The sequence below is a fragment of the Syngnathus scovelli genome, chromosome 7 (genome assembly GCF_024217435.2).
Source record: "Syngnathus scovelli strain Florida chromosome 7, RoL_Ssco_1.2, whole genome shotgun sequence".
Taxonomy (NCBI): domain Eukaryota; kingdom Metazoa; phylum Chordata; class Actinopteri; order Syngnathiformes; family Syngnathidae; genus Syngnathus; species Syngnathus scovelli.
Genome location: NC_090853.1, coordinates 14,603,720 through 14,618,714, shown reverse-complemented (window position 1 = coordinate 14,618,714; position 14,995 = coordinate 14,603,720). Strand labels below are relative to the sequence as shown.

At 41.9% G+C, this 14,995-nt stretch overlaps 1 protein-coding gene and 1 long non-coding RNA gene across 8 annotated transcripts in view; one reads left to right on the top strand and one right to left on the bottom strand.

The window, feature by feature from the left end:
- Positions 1-14,995, bottom strand: part of msi2b (musashi RNA-binding protein 2b) — a 159,678-nt gene that overhangs the window by 29,753 nt on the left and 114,930 nt on the right. For 3 of the 7 annotated variants that reach the window (XM_049725806.2, XM_068651368.1, XM_068651369.1), the window contains one exon: positions 11,554-13,086. The exons of 3 other annotated variants lie outside the window; for them this stretch is intronic. In XM_049725806.2, coding sequence (XP_049581763.1) covers positions 12,791-13,086 — 296 coding nt within the window. In that variant the 3' untranslated portion in view covers positions 11,554-12,790. Of the gene's footprint in view, positions 1-6,718; positions 6,925-11,553; positions 13,087-14,995 lie in introns of those variants that run through there. One more of the 7 variants, XM_068651370.1, reaches the window with a different exon arrangement.
- LOC125972322 (uncharacterized) lies at positions 11,438-14,524 on the top strand. The gene is made up of 2 exons (XR_007482767.2): positions 11,438-11,560; positions 13,522-14,524. It is a non-coding gene; the product is annotated as an uncharacterized lncRNA (long non-coding RNA).

The window sequence follows — 14,995 nt, the reverse complement described above, 5'->3', positions numbered from 1 at the left end:
ATCGTTCTGCTCATCTCACTCTGTATTATAGCTTCCTGTTTCCTTTTCTCAATTACTGCAACATAGTCTGGGCAGCCACATATCCAACATACCTCAACAAACTACTCATCATACAAAAGAAGTTCCGAAGAATTATCTCATTTTCAAATAGATATGAACCATCGGCACCACTGTTTAGAAATTACTCACTACTGTCAATTGATAAAGTAAATATTCATCAAACCTGTCTACTCATCCATAAATACATATATAGGAGACACCATCTTCCAGCCACTTTTCATAATTTCTTCACATTTGTATCAGACATTCATTCATATCCAACAAGACAGAGGGACAATCTCTGTTGGGTTTACAACATTTATCTGAAATCAATCTCAGAGGCGGTAGGTCTTTTTGGCTTAGCGTTTTCTTCTGCGCAGAAGGGCGCACCCCAAACACACGCAGCAAGTGTGGCTGAGAATACGCGCTCTGCTCTGAGTTTAGCCGTGCTTTTATTGAGAGAGAAACAAAGGGGCAAGTGTACATGGTCGAATAGGTTTCCAGACAGGAAGAACATTCCATAGTTATATCCCATTACCACAGAACACAGGGGGTACGTCTCATGACCATTAGCTCAACAAAGACATAGTCTTTAGTGCCTCTGGGAATACATTGCTGTGCCGTACTCATGACCTTTGTCCGCTTCAGCCGTCCCATGACAATCTCATGATCTGCACATGTCTAGCTAACTGTGGGGCTTATTGTATAGCGCGGCTAATGACTGCCATATGCCCCCAAGTCATTTTCACGAGGCCAGATTGGTCACATACTGCGGAGAATCTTGCACACAAAAGTAGTTACATAGAATCCAATGATAAAAAGTATATTATTTCCAACAATCTCCACCCACCTTTCTGTCGAACATCACGCCATCAATACAATATCCACTTTAGAGGGCCCTCACTCTGGAATGAGCTACCAGTCCATATCCGATCCATATCTTCACAGGCTGCTTTTAGAAAGCTCCTGAAACGCCACCTTCTCCACTCATGATCCTACCAGTCCATAATCACTCCACTGCACTCAGCTGATCCATACTAAGAACATCAACCTAAACTACAATTCATACTCTGATTCTTCTTTGTTTTGTTATTTTCTGTTCGCAGTTCTTCTGTTCTCTTTTAGTTATTCCTACCTGGTGTCTCTTCGATTGCTTAAACATCGCTAAGTGTATTTTATTTCGCTTGTTTCTTATTTTGTAGTGTATCTGTTTATGTATGTATATATAAGTACATATATGTATATATACATATATGAATATGATGAATTAATATTTAGCTTGTTATGCTTTTATTTATTTATTTATTTATTTATTTATTTATTTATTTATTTATTTATTTATTTATTTATTTTTCAAACACTTGAGAGACATTTGCCTACACAGCACTTTGTTGTATATATAACAGGAGTGGAGCTCTCTACAAGCCCGAGGCTTCGTCTCCCTCCTTGCACTGTTATTGCTGTAATAATATGTGCTAAACAATAAACTAAACTAAACTAAACCTTATTTTACCACAATGGAGTTGGAGGTCCTTATGCTAGCCTACGGCGAGTACGAGCGTATTTTTTGCCGCAAATCTAATACAGCTGCAGCAGCGAAGGAGAGAGAGACGTCATGGGAGAAAATTGCTGCCCGGGTCAATGCTTCAATTTGAACGTACTATTTCACTGATGTAACATTTAACCATTAGATCGTAGCGTAGCCTATAGTTATTGTCACGTTTCGTCCCCGGTTGTTTTATTATGTGCATATTGTCATAGTTTCTGTCCGTGTGCCTGTGTGCTTGCCCCTCCCCTCCTGTGTGACCATGATCAGTGTGATCATTCTCACCTGCCTCTCATTACCTGTCGTGTATTTAGGTTCTGTCTGCGTGTCACAACCTTGTCGGATTATTTCTTGTCTCTCGTTGTTCCTGTCTTTCTGTTGTTCCCTCGGTTGTTTTCTGTTTGCCATACCTGTCGGTCATGTTATTAGTTTGCCAGTTCCTGTCTGTTTCCCTTCATGCTCCATTCCAATTCCTTTTTCCCTAAATAAACCCTGGTCCAAGCTGCATTTGGTTGCCCTGCTCCATTCCGATCCGTGACACAATAATCCGACCGCTTCGGCGACCAGCGCCTGGACCAACCTCCTCCACTAGCTCCCGCCGCGACGCCGGATCCGTGTCCGTCTCCCGGCACTTTTTCCAGCGCGATCGGCTCCGCTGCCGCTGTCGGACTTCGCTCCAGCGACACCGGCTCCGCGGCCGCCATCGGAGTTCCTCCCGGCGCCATCGGCTCTGCGGCCTCCATCGGGCCTCACCGCAGCTGTTGGCGGACCCGTGGCCGTCGTCGGACTTCGAGCCAGCTGCGCCGGACCCGCGATCGTCCCAGGTCCCGCTCCCACTGCTGCAGCGCGCGGTGGCTCCTGCCACCACGCACAGCGCTGGCTCCCTGGATGCCGCCGATTGCAGCTCTGCCTCTCAAATGCCGCAGATTGCGGTAATGACTCTCCGAGTGACGCCGATTGTGGCAATGACTCCGCGATCGTCACCTGACCCCGTAGCTACGACTGCAGCATGCTCGACTCCTGCCGCTGCGCACAGCTCCGCCTCCCTAAACGCCGCCGATTGCGGTTTAGACTCCCTGACTGCCACCGATTGCGGTTTAGACTCCCTGAATGCTGCCAATTGCGGTTTTGACTCCCTGAATGCCGCCGATTGCGGTCCTGACTCCCCCGAATGCCGCCGATTGCGGTCCAGACTCCCCTGAATGCTGACGATCGCGGTTTTGACACCCCTGAATGCCGCCGATATCAGTTTTGACTCCCTGAATGCCGCCGATTGCGGTCCTGACTCCCCCGAATGCCGCCGATTGCGGTCCAGACTCCCCTGAATGCTGACGATCGCGGTTTTGACACCCCTGAATGCCGCCGATATCGGTTTTGACTCCCTGAATGCCGCCGATTGCGGTTTTGATTCCTTGAAAGGCGTGGACTCCCTGAATGCCGCTGCTTGCGGCGTAGACTCCCTGAAAGCCGCCGATTGCGGCGTGGACTCTCCGAATGCCGCCGATTGCGGTTCTATTTCCCCTTTGATGCTGTACGCGGGTAAGACTTCGCTGCTGCCGGTTCGAGCCTTGCCACAGACCAGTGCGGTCATTTGGACTGGTGCGCTTCCCCCCCGGTTTTTTGGGACGTCGAGTGCCGTCCGTTGTACTGTCACGTTTCGTCCCTGGTTGTTTTATTATGTGGACATGGTCATAGTTTCTGTCCGTGTGCCTGTGTGCTCGCCCCTCTCCTCTTGTGTGCCCATGATCAGTGTGATCATTCTCACCTGCCTCTCGTTACCTATCGCGTATTTAGGTCCTGTTTACATGTCACAACCTTGTCGGATTATTTCTTGTCTCTTGTTGTTCCTGTCTTTCTCTCGGTTGTTTTCTGTTTGCCATACCTGTCGGTTAGTCGGTCATGTTATTAGTTTGCCAGTTCCTGTCTGTTTCCCTTCATGCTCCATTCCAATTCCCTTTTCCCTAAATAAACCCTGGTCCAAGCTGCATTAGGTCGCCCTGCTCCATTCCGATCCGTGACAGTTATGAATTTAAATAGGAATTGTTACGTTTTGTTCAAAATGTCCTTCGTTGAGCAAGGAAAACAAAGATGTGGAGTAACAGTTGGTTCTTTATTGGCAAGATCTTGGGTTGTTTAATAGAGGTCAGTACACGAGGCACTGCAGCAGACGAAACAACAACCCCCATTCTCCAGGTCAGAAGGTTTTATACTATCCGGAAAAGGCGGGAAAGCAAAAGGATGTCCTTATAAGGTAAACCTCTGCCCTGCTGTCACCTGACCATTTGGTATCGTCACCTGACCATTTAGTATCAATGTGTATTGACCTTTTCCCTACGTCTGAAAAAGATCCAGAAAGCTGGGGGCACCAGACTAAAACTCAACCTAGAAAAGCTGAAAGATCCTACCATTTTGGAATCCTTCAAGGCCAACATCGGAGGAAATTTTGCACCACTACTCGCATTGAATGAAGATGTAGATGTAGAATCTTTAACACACTCCTTTACCTCAGCCATCACTGAAACAGCTAGCGACATTATCGGAAAACACCGCCCGAAGAAGAAACCATGGATAACTGACGAAATATTGGAGCTATGTGATAAACGCAGAGAGCTGAGATGGAAAAAGAACACAACAGAGGGCCTGACACAATACAGAAAGACCAACCTACGAGTCAAAAAAGAAATAAACCAAGCGAGAGAAGCGTGGATTGGAGATCAGTGCAAAGATATTGAAGACAGCCTACTCAAAAACAACAGTAAAAAGGCCTTCCTGACAATCAAAGACCTCACCTCCACAAAGCGATCAAGGACCACAATAATACAAGACTCCAAAGGGAATTGCTTAACCGAAGAAGCACAAGTGAGAAAGAGATGGACAGAATACTGCTCCGAACTATACACACATAAAATAAAAGGCAACCCAAAAGTCCTTACTGCCCCTGCAGCAACAAACAATCACAAGGACCCTATACTGCGAGAAGAAATAGTTTCAGCAGTACAGTCACTAAAACCAGGAAAATCACCAGGCGTGGATAACATCACAGCGGAACTGATCAAGGCGGGGGGTGACCCGATCATAGATGCACTTTTACTTATCTGCAACAAAATCTGGACAACAGGCGAGTGGCCAACATCATGGACACAATCACTTATTATCACCCTTCTCAAAAAAGGCAACGTCCAGCTCTGCCAAAACTACCGCACTATCAGCCTCATCAGCCATCCCAGTAAGGTAATGCTAAAAGTTATATTAAGAAGACTAATGCCCCAAGCCGAAAAGATAATAGCAGAAGAACAGGCTGGATTCAGACCAGGTCGCAGCACCACAGAACAAATATTCAATCTTCGGATACTGTGCGAAAAGTACCAGCAACACCAACAGGATCTCTACCACGTATTCATCGACTTTAAGAAGGCATTCGACCGCGTGTGGCATGAAGCGCTTTGGGCAACCATGAAACTCTATAACATCAATGAGAATATAATTGCAGTCATTGAGAACTTATACAAGACAGCCACAAGTGCGGTATACCTACAAAACAACATAGGAGAGTGGTTTAGGACAACAATAGGAGTGCGTCAAGGTTGCTTGCTATCCCCCATGCTCTTCAACATCTTCCTTGAAAGAATAATGTCAGAGGCCCTTGAACAACATGAAGGCTCAGTAAGCATTGGAGGCAGAAAGATCACCAATCTCCGCTTTGCGGATGATATTGATGGTCTTGCCGGCGACGAACAAGAACTAGTCGACCTGATCCACCGATTAGAAGAGACAGCCACAGACTATGAACCCCATTGAGCTGTTGTGGGAGCAGCTTGACCGTATGGTACGCAAGAAGTGCCCATCCAACCAATCCAACTTGTGGGAGCTGCTTCTGGAAGCGTGGGGTGCAATTTCTCCAGATTACCTCAACAAATTAACAGCTAGAATGCCAAAGGTCTGCAATGCCGTAATTGCTGCAAATGGAGGATTCTTTGACAAAAGCAAAAAAAAATCTTATTTCAAATACAAATCATTATTTCTAACCTTGTCAATGTCTTGACTCTATTTTCTATTCATTTCACAACGTTTGGTGGTGAATAAGTGTGACTTTTCATGGAAAACACAAAATTGTTTGGGTGACCCCAAACTTTTGAACGGTAGTGTATATTGTGTACTAAGTCTTGTCACCGTGGGATAGTGGGAAACGTAATCTCTTTGTATGTCTTGGCATGTGAAGAAATTGAAAATAAAGCAGACTTTGACTTTGACGTTATGTTCACAGAGTAAGTTACCCCAGTAATTGACCCAGAGTTTAAGTTATCTCTTTCTGGAACGGTTACTAACTCAGTTTCCCTCATTTTAGGGTTAACTTACTCAGAGTTGTTTGGATTGGATTTAGTTTTGTTCCCTGTCTTTGTCTAGACTTGTTCTTGTCAGCTCTGAACCTTGTCTCAAAGACACCAACAAGAAAAATATTTTTTGACCATTAAAACTGTTTGTGAATGTCTTCGCAACCTTTTGCAATCTTTATCGAACCCTGGCGAAAAGCCAACATTCGCTACGTGCATAAACACTCACAAGCATTCGCTTCTCAGTGAGATATGGGCTTCACCAGGCATAAAACCCAATTTGACACAATCTTGTACACACTTCCACTGAGATACATTTGATGCATGATCATGATGCAGGAAATAATTTTTTTTAAATCCATACCTTCTGGGTCAGAGTCAATATGCTGCAATAGGTTGGTAACAATGTGATTATTCTTGTGCATGCAGAATACTCATCAATTCTATACAGGAATTTTTTTAAACCTCATTCAACCTTCTCTTTACATATTTTGCGTGATCTGGGCTATAGTACAAGTTACTTGCCTACCTTGAAGGACCTTAAAAAGCAAACTAGAGTGATTAGATGAACCCCAATGTAGAGAGGATGTTTGAAACTGTCACACCTTTTCTCCAACAGTGAAAATGAGAAATGACATGTTCTCAGTCAATAATGAAACAACAGACGGCAAATGTAGTGCTATCAAATGCATGCAGCATATTAAAGGCAAATGTCCATTACATTCACAGACTCATACTTCAGCACTTTTACCATTATCCTTGGAAAAAAATATGTGGGAGGAGTATACACGTGAATTTACACACCTGGGCTCTTAAAAAGGTCTGGGCTGTGAAGGTGGTGCTGAAGGGCGCTGGGAGAATTGCAGGCCGAGCTGGCATGCTCATTAGGGAACATCTGATCTGCCGTCTGTGGCCCGAGGGAGCCATAGTCAGCCATGGAGTACTGTGCTACGCCCCTCAAGTCAGCGCTGGTTCCAGCCAAAGAGCACAACCCATAATCAGGGTGCCCTGGGAGATGGGAGTAGTGAACATTTTTTCAGCTTGCTCTTTTTTACATGTCGCTGTTGTGATCCTCAGCCAAGACTATCAATCCAATGGATCAACCTTATAATGGTTCATGATGCTGTTTGAATATATGACGTATCAATCAAAAGCATAATTTACACCAGACATCTTGGAAACCTACTCAGACTACCGTATTTTCCGCACCACAAGGCGCACTTAAAAGCCTTTAATTTTCTCAAAAAACAAAGGTGCGCCTTTTAATCAGGTGCGGCTTTTGTGTGGACCAAATTCCAAAATCTGTAAAGTTGTTTTGTGTGGCTTCCATAATATACAGGCTTAATATGAAGACCTGATGAACCAATGAGATGACATTACGTTTTACGTAGATCGGGGCAAACAAACTATCAGATGACTGGACGTAACACGTAGAGGAGTACGTACCTTCGCTGCCATTGGTAAATACCATTTTGGCCCGAATATAAGACGACCCTGATTATAAGACGACACCCTCTTTTTCAAGACTCAAGTTTGAAAAAAGACTTTTTTGTTTGATTGTTTGTTTGTTTGATTTAGGATCCCCATTAGCTCTGGCAATGCCAGTGCTACTCTTCCTGGGGTCCTTAAGGAACACCAAATTAATTTTTTATACAGAAAATAATTACATCTGAAACAAATGATTATAACAATATATTTGATAGAAAAAGCATGTTATTTTGCCTCATTCAAATCACGCAAAAACTGTCTATCTCATCTTAATATCTGAACATTTAAATATGTAAACTAAAGTGCAATCACATTTGTAAATGAATGGCGTCTGATTTTTGAAATGTAAATAAACCGATCTACTGTGATAAAACACCAAAATTGCAATAACTGCATTAACCATCAAAGTGAAGTCTAACTGTAACTGTAGTCTTGAAACAAATCTGAATAAGGAAAAACATTGCAATAATATAATGCAAACTGCTACCGCTATTGTGGGGAAGCCTGAGGACTGTATAGGTAGTTGGCTCGGATGGTTATGCTCTTTTCGCCCCGGGTGCCGTCAGAACACAGGAGGGAAGACATAGTTTAGTTTTGATTGCTTTACTGAATTATTGGCAAAAAAGTAACAGGCACTGTGGCTCATAGGGGCATACAGGCACACTTGCAAAAGTGTATAGGTATACGTTTGGTCGTAAGGATGTGAGAGCAGGTGTGTGTAGTGTACATGTACATGGGAGTCTTTGGGTGTGTGAATGTGATTCTTGTGTGTGTGTGTGTGTGTGATTATTGTATGAAACGTGTGAAGGGTGTGTGGGGTGTGTGTATGTGCGTGTGTGTGTGGTGTGTGTGTGCGTGTGGTTCTGCAACAGACAGAAATACAGCACGTAAGTCAACGCTCAACTTCTGACATCACACAACACTAGTAGACGGCCCACATTACATAACTAACTGCGCGTAACGGTTCCGCTATACTAAATACCCATAAATGAAATACTCTCTGCAACACACCAAACATAAGTCATCGAGACAACAAAATACATTTGCTGGCGATCGTTAGTCACCGTGCCGCTGCCTCACGGCTGTAGTCATGCGTGTACGTTGCTCGTATGATGCGAGGCAAACTTAAAGGAACACACCGGAGCTGTCAATCAAACGGCGCGCACACGAAGCAAACTGCGATCGGACAAACAGCACAACAGTGAACAGTAGTAACAATGAAATGTATACGCTTTGTGTCAAAGACGCACACGATCACTGCACCATACTCAGTCGATACCAGCAACCTTTAACTTACCAGTGCGCACAAGTGAATGGGTATAATGGCTAGACCCAAAATGTAAGACGACCCCCACTTTTTCAGTCTTATTTCAATGCAAAAAACATCGTCTTATATTCGGGCCAATACGGTATATACTATCGTTTGTGCAAATCTGTAAAGTTGTTTTGTGTGGCTGTCGCCATACAGACGTAATATACAGGCACCCGATGAACCAATCAGAGGACATTACGTTTTACTTGAATCGGGGCGGTAAACCAATCAGAGGACTGGACGTAACACGTAGAGGAGGACGTACCTCCACCGCCACTATCGTGCAAAGTACGTACCTCCGTTGCCATTGACAAAGAAATACTACCGTTTGTGCAAATCTGTAAATTCTTCTGCCACACAGAGACGTAATAAACAGGCTTAATAAGTAGACCCGACGTTTTACGTAGATAGAGGCGGTAAACCAATCAGAGGACTTCATGTAACACGTAGAGTACGTACCTCCGCTGCCATTGATAAAGAAATACTACCGTTTGTGCAAATCTGTAAATTCTTCTGCCACACAGAGACGTAATAAACAGGCTTAATAAGTAGACCCGACGTTTTACGTAGATAGAGGCGGTAAACCAATCAGAGGACTTCATGTAACACGTAGAGTACGTACCTCCGCTGCCATTGATAAATAAATACTATCATTTGTGCCAAGAAAACAGCATTAGGATCCTCTAAAATGGCATAGACAAAGAGATATGCGTACAAGGCACAATTAAAGCTTTCTGGAAAGCCAGGATCATGGCAGAAGAGCAACGTGACAACGACGAGAAAATGATGAGAGGGAACTTGCCCAACTGTTTAATTTGGATACAGAAGATGACTTGGACGGATTATGAATATCGATTAACAATAATGTGAGTACGGTACATGGTTAAACAGTAGAATAAAGTACAACCGAACTCACTGGCTTGCTTCCGTGAAATGTTTTTGTTTGTTTACCGTAAGTCATGGCATGCAAGTGCTTTTAATGCGGTGCACCTTATGTGTGGATTAAATACAAACTAGACCCCACAACTGAGTCTGCACCTTTTAACCCGAAACGCCTTATGGTGCGAAAAATACAGTAATGAACTTTACAGCTGTACAATTAGCAATGAAAACTGGATACCACATCATTTACTCCTCGGACAAGGCAAAAGTGCGTAAAAAAACACTACAACGTTGTTGGCTTATTTAGAGCACCGCAAAAATTCAATCAACTCCCTTGTGTGGTGTAAAAATATTGTAAAAAAGTCTTCAACAGAAGCAATATGGACAGCAATGATTAAAAAATAAGCAATCAATTATGTCAAGCTCTGCTATCAAATCCATGAAATATGCCTAATCCATTTTAGATGTGATACTAATACCGATAGGTGATAGGTAGAGATGGTGAACCAGAGGAATAGTTCGATCTTAAAAGGATTTTTTTTAAAGCACATATGGAATCTTAGAATTGACTGTCATTGTCTCATCTCAATGTCATCATTGCAAATTTCAATAGTTTGAGTAATGACACAAATTGAGTACCGTATTTTTCGGACTATAAGTCACGTGTTTTTTCATAGTTTGGGTGGGGGGGCGACTTATACTCAGGAGTGACTTATATGTGTAATTATTCACAAATTTTTACTTGATCATTAACACATTACTGACTTACTAGTATAGTTGATCACTTCACATGTTATTTTCACTTTAAACCGCATGAGGGCGCACTATGGCTGTGGAATAATTGGAGCCTCACTGACAATGAGTTCCATTCACTGACTTCCGGAGTCAGGAGATTTTATGATTTGTGATACAGATGGTTCAATAAACTTGTTATTTATGTTATAGTTATTTGATATATAGTTTATTTAGAGTAGCAACGTCTATGTTGTTAGACTTCAGTAGTTTTCGATTGTCTAGAATGGGGGGAGCGATCCAGGGCGCTTGCTTATAGCACTGTGTTGGCTCATATGTTGAGCTCTTGTTTTGTGAAATAAAGAGCCGGTTACCAAACCCACATCTTGCCTGATACTTTGGTACCGCCACAATATAGTTATATACGCAGATCTGTGGAATGATTGGAGCCGCAACTGACGACAAGGCTGACGTCAGCGGCGCACGTAGTTCCGGAGTCAACAGGTTTTTTTTGTTGTTTTTTTAAGTGACACAGCGGATGAAGACTCCGATGGATTTAATGATTTGGAGTGACACGGATGGTTCATTAAAATTGTTGTTTATACATTTATTTGATATATCTAGTCTGACGTCAGCGGCGCACGTAGTTCCGGAGTCAACAGCTGTGTTTTTTTTTTTTTTTTTTTTTTTAAGTGACACAAGACGAAGATTCCGATGGATTTAATGATTTGGAGTGACACGGATGGTTCGATAAAATTGTTGTTTATATTGTTATTTGATATATAGTTTATATATTGTTATATGTGGAATAATTTGAACTGCAACTGACGACGAGTCCGACGTCAGCGGCGCGCCGCACACACGGCGTTGTTTACATAAAGGACGAAGAATTCGATCGATAGATTCATTGATTTGGAGTGACACAGATGGTTTGATAAAATTGTTTATATTATAGTTATTTGATATACAGTTTATATATCGTTATTGTTGAGTTGAGCTGCAGGCCGCTCCCCTCTCTGGCTGAGCTGCCTCATGTTTGGGTGTGTCTTCCTGCCTGGAGGCAGCTGATTAAGTGCACCAGGTGGAGATGTTGGGAAAATCAGTGTGGTTTGGAGGCACTCACACACAGGACATTGAGGAGCAAGCAGTGTGTGTGTAACAAAGGGAAAAGCTGGATGTGAGGAAAAGAGACTGCAGGACAAAGGCTTGTAAAGACAGAAGAAGGAGCCGGTGAGCTTTTGGACATTTATGTGTTTGCAGAGAAATGGACCAATAATGTGATAAATACGTTAAAATGTATTTGTGATTAATCATGTGAAAACTTCAAGATAAAATATTATATTCTTAATATTATTCGGGTGAAAATACAGTTAATAATGTGGTGTGTTTAAAAAGTGCTTTAAAAAATGTATTTAGTTTATTTTGGGTACTTTAAATATGGGTATTTTCTACTTATTTTGAAGTTGGTTTCTAATAGATAAAAAATTAAGTATTTGATTTGGGGTTATGTTGTTTGTGGGTTTTGGGTTATATTTTGACCACCTATTTCTGGTTGTGTTTAAAGGTTTTTCACCTGTGTGGATTGGACAACTTTGAAAAATAAAATAAAGAAAGAAAAGTCCGAATCTTGTACATTTGAGTGAATTCCATTCAAATCTTCGAAGCAAGCCACCTTATCAAGTGGGAGACTGCAGTTTAACCTCACAAGAGTGAGGTCCACTTGACAGTTATATGGGCCTGTGGAATAATTTGAACTGCAAATGACGACGAGTTCGACGTCAGTGGCGCGCCGCACACGCGGCGTTGTTTACAGAAAGGACGAAGAATTCAATCGGTGGATTCAATGGTTTGGAGTGACAGATGGTTTGATAAACGTATTATTTATGTTGTAGTTATTTGAATAACTGTTAATGTTACGTCAGGCCCGTTCTCAGCTCCTCGTTTGTTTTTATGTCACGTTAGCATACCGTATCGTTTAGCCTATTTTTGCTGGTTCATGTCTGTACTTGGTGTTGGATTTTGTCAAATAAATTTCCTCCAAAATGCGACTTAAACTCCGGTGCGACTTATATATGTTTTCTTCCCCTTTATTGTGCATTTTATGGCTGATGTGACTTGTACTCCGGACCGACTTTTAGTCCGAAAAATACTTCTTAATATTTAATATTTCTTTTTTTGGGGGGAACCATATTCCCATTTTTAAAAATGGGTACCAACGGCAGCCCAAGCAAAGAAATAGCAAGAGTGCAAATGCTGAGGCATCACTAAGCAATTTAAAATAGTACTCATGCTGCCAACTAATGAAATCCAAAACAGAACTAAAACAAATTAAATAAATGTTAAAGATAATCATGAGTAAAAAAAGAGTGACATTAGAAATCATCAATCAATCAACATGAAGTAGATCAGCAATGCAGAGGAGGATAAGGATCTATCAATGTTGTTCATCCACACAAAAGATCATTTGTAAGTATTGTACATAGTGTGAATCATTTGGGTGTTAAACTGAAGAGATGACACGATGACGAAACAAGAGAAAATGCATGGCGAGTGTGGCAGGCCACACAGAATACAGACAGAGCATTTACCTGCCCCTGTGTTGTGCCTGTATGCCATGTAGCTGACAGAGCATTTACCTGCCCCTGTGTTGTGCCTATATGCCATGTAGCTGACACCTCTTCCACGCCTTCCCCGACCTGAGCCATGTGTTGCTGCTACTGTTGCTGTCACTGGTCCATACGCTGTTGCTGGAAAGCCTGGGAATTTATGAGTGCGGCATACATCTCAGTCATGTATTTTTAATACATACTACATGCGACAGTTATAGAGGCGTGATGGCGCACTCTGTTTGCTGTTTTATTTTTACTGGGCTAACCTGGGACATGGGGTATTGTGTTTCATGGCAAATCATGTGGAAATGTGTGGTATGACAAAAAACTACTACTTGATTCATTGAAACTATTTAAAATTGTCATTTTGTTTGGCTCATACATCTCTTGCAAAACATCAGGTTAGGATCAGTGCTGCTAAACGTTTTTTTTCACCTTTGTTTACTTAACATGAGTTCAACCGAAAAGGCAAGCAGACCTTTGTAAAGAATTCACCTTGGATGCATAACTGCATGCATCATTCCATGTGAAATTAACAGACTTTCATTTCACACATTCTTATTGTGGTATTTGGGTTTTCAGAAATTCACATCCCTAGCGAGGTGTCTTACCAGGAGGAGGCCACAGGGACGACCCAGGACATGCTAGAGAGATTAAAACTCCCGGTTTGCCTGAGAATGCCTCGAGTTGAAAGAGTTAGAAAAGGTGGCTGGACAGAGGGAAGTCTGGCCCTGCCTGCAGAAGCTGCTGCCCCCAGGATCAGCCCTCGAATTAGCTGAAGAAAATAAATGGATGGATCCTCTCATTGAAAGATTTTGGTCGAATGAAAATTCAACCACTGCCACCTGAACCTCAAGTATTCTTGTAGCCAATTTGAGGGGCTTTTAAAAGGACAACAAAACATACCAAAATTAGCCCAAGAACACATGTGCAGCAGAATTCAGCCCAATCGTGATCTTTGTGGAAATTCTGGCATATCCTAATTTTTGTGCAGGGACAAGCCTTGTTATTCATCTTTGCTACTTTGTCAGACCGGTCTACGCTAAATTGGCCATTCTGGCGCAGCATCGATGTGTCCTTGAAAATATTGTACGCCTGAAAGATTGAAAATTTGGTGGCAAAGAATCAGTGTAAACTGTAAATAACTCAAAATACTGGCAAAGATTTTTACAGTTGAAAAAAACAGAAAAGTTCACAAAACCTTTTCGTATCTTGACATTGCTGCATTGCTAAATTGCCTCAGCAGATTAGTGGAGTGTAATGATTAAGGTCCGGTGCTTTGTGAGATGCTGAACATCCAGGAAAATTGTATGCAGCATTAAATCCATGTCATTGACTCTTTGTTGGTAGAAAGATAAAGCCAATGTCTGAATTTAGATGAAAGGGCATCTTATGGTACTTATCACCTCTTGAATGTTTTTTCAGATAATAGACTGACACAGAGGTCAAACAAGACTTGAATATGGTCGCTGAATTTGTTTAAACACTGATATAATCAGACTACTCTTCAAATTATCCATGTCGTTTTTGTAAATCTTGCCGAGTGAATATCTGTGTGTTTAAGGAAGTAAATTTGAAGAACAGACTTGTTCAACCATTGAGAAAATGAATGTTCACTAACAAATTATCCTATTTAATTAAATTAATTTGACAGCCATGATGAAAATGATCACCAACCACCAGCACTGTCAAACCCAGTGTTGGGAACCTTACTTAAAAAAAAGTAATTAGTTATGGTTACTCACTACTTGATCCAAAAAGTAACTGTTAGTAACTGAATTACTTTAAAATAAAAGTAACTAGTTACCAGGGAAAGTAACTATTTGCGGTACTGTAAAAAAAAAAAAAAAGTTGCTGTATGTCAAAGAATTTGGATTTTTCTGAGCAGTTTTCACAAGTCAGTTGAAATGAGTGGAACAGATACTTAAGGTACATAACCGTCAACATTTATTGCACAATGTTTATCCTGCACTTGAAGTATTTTGTTCACAACAAAAGTAAACATTTCAACAACATAAAGTGTATTTAACGCTGTAGTCTTAATAAATCAAACTCC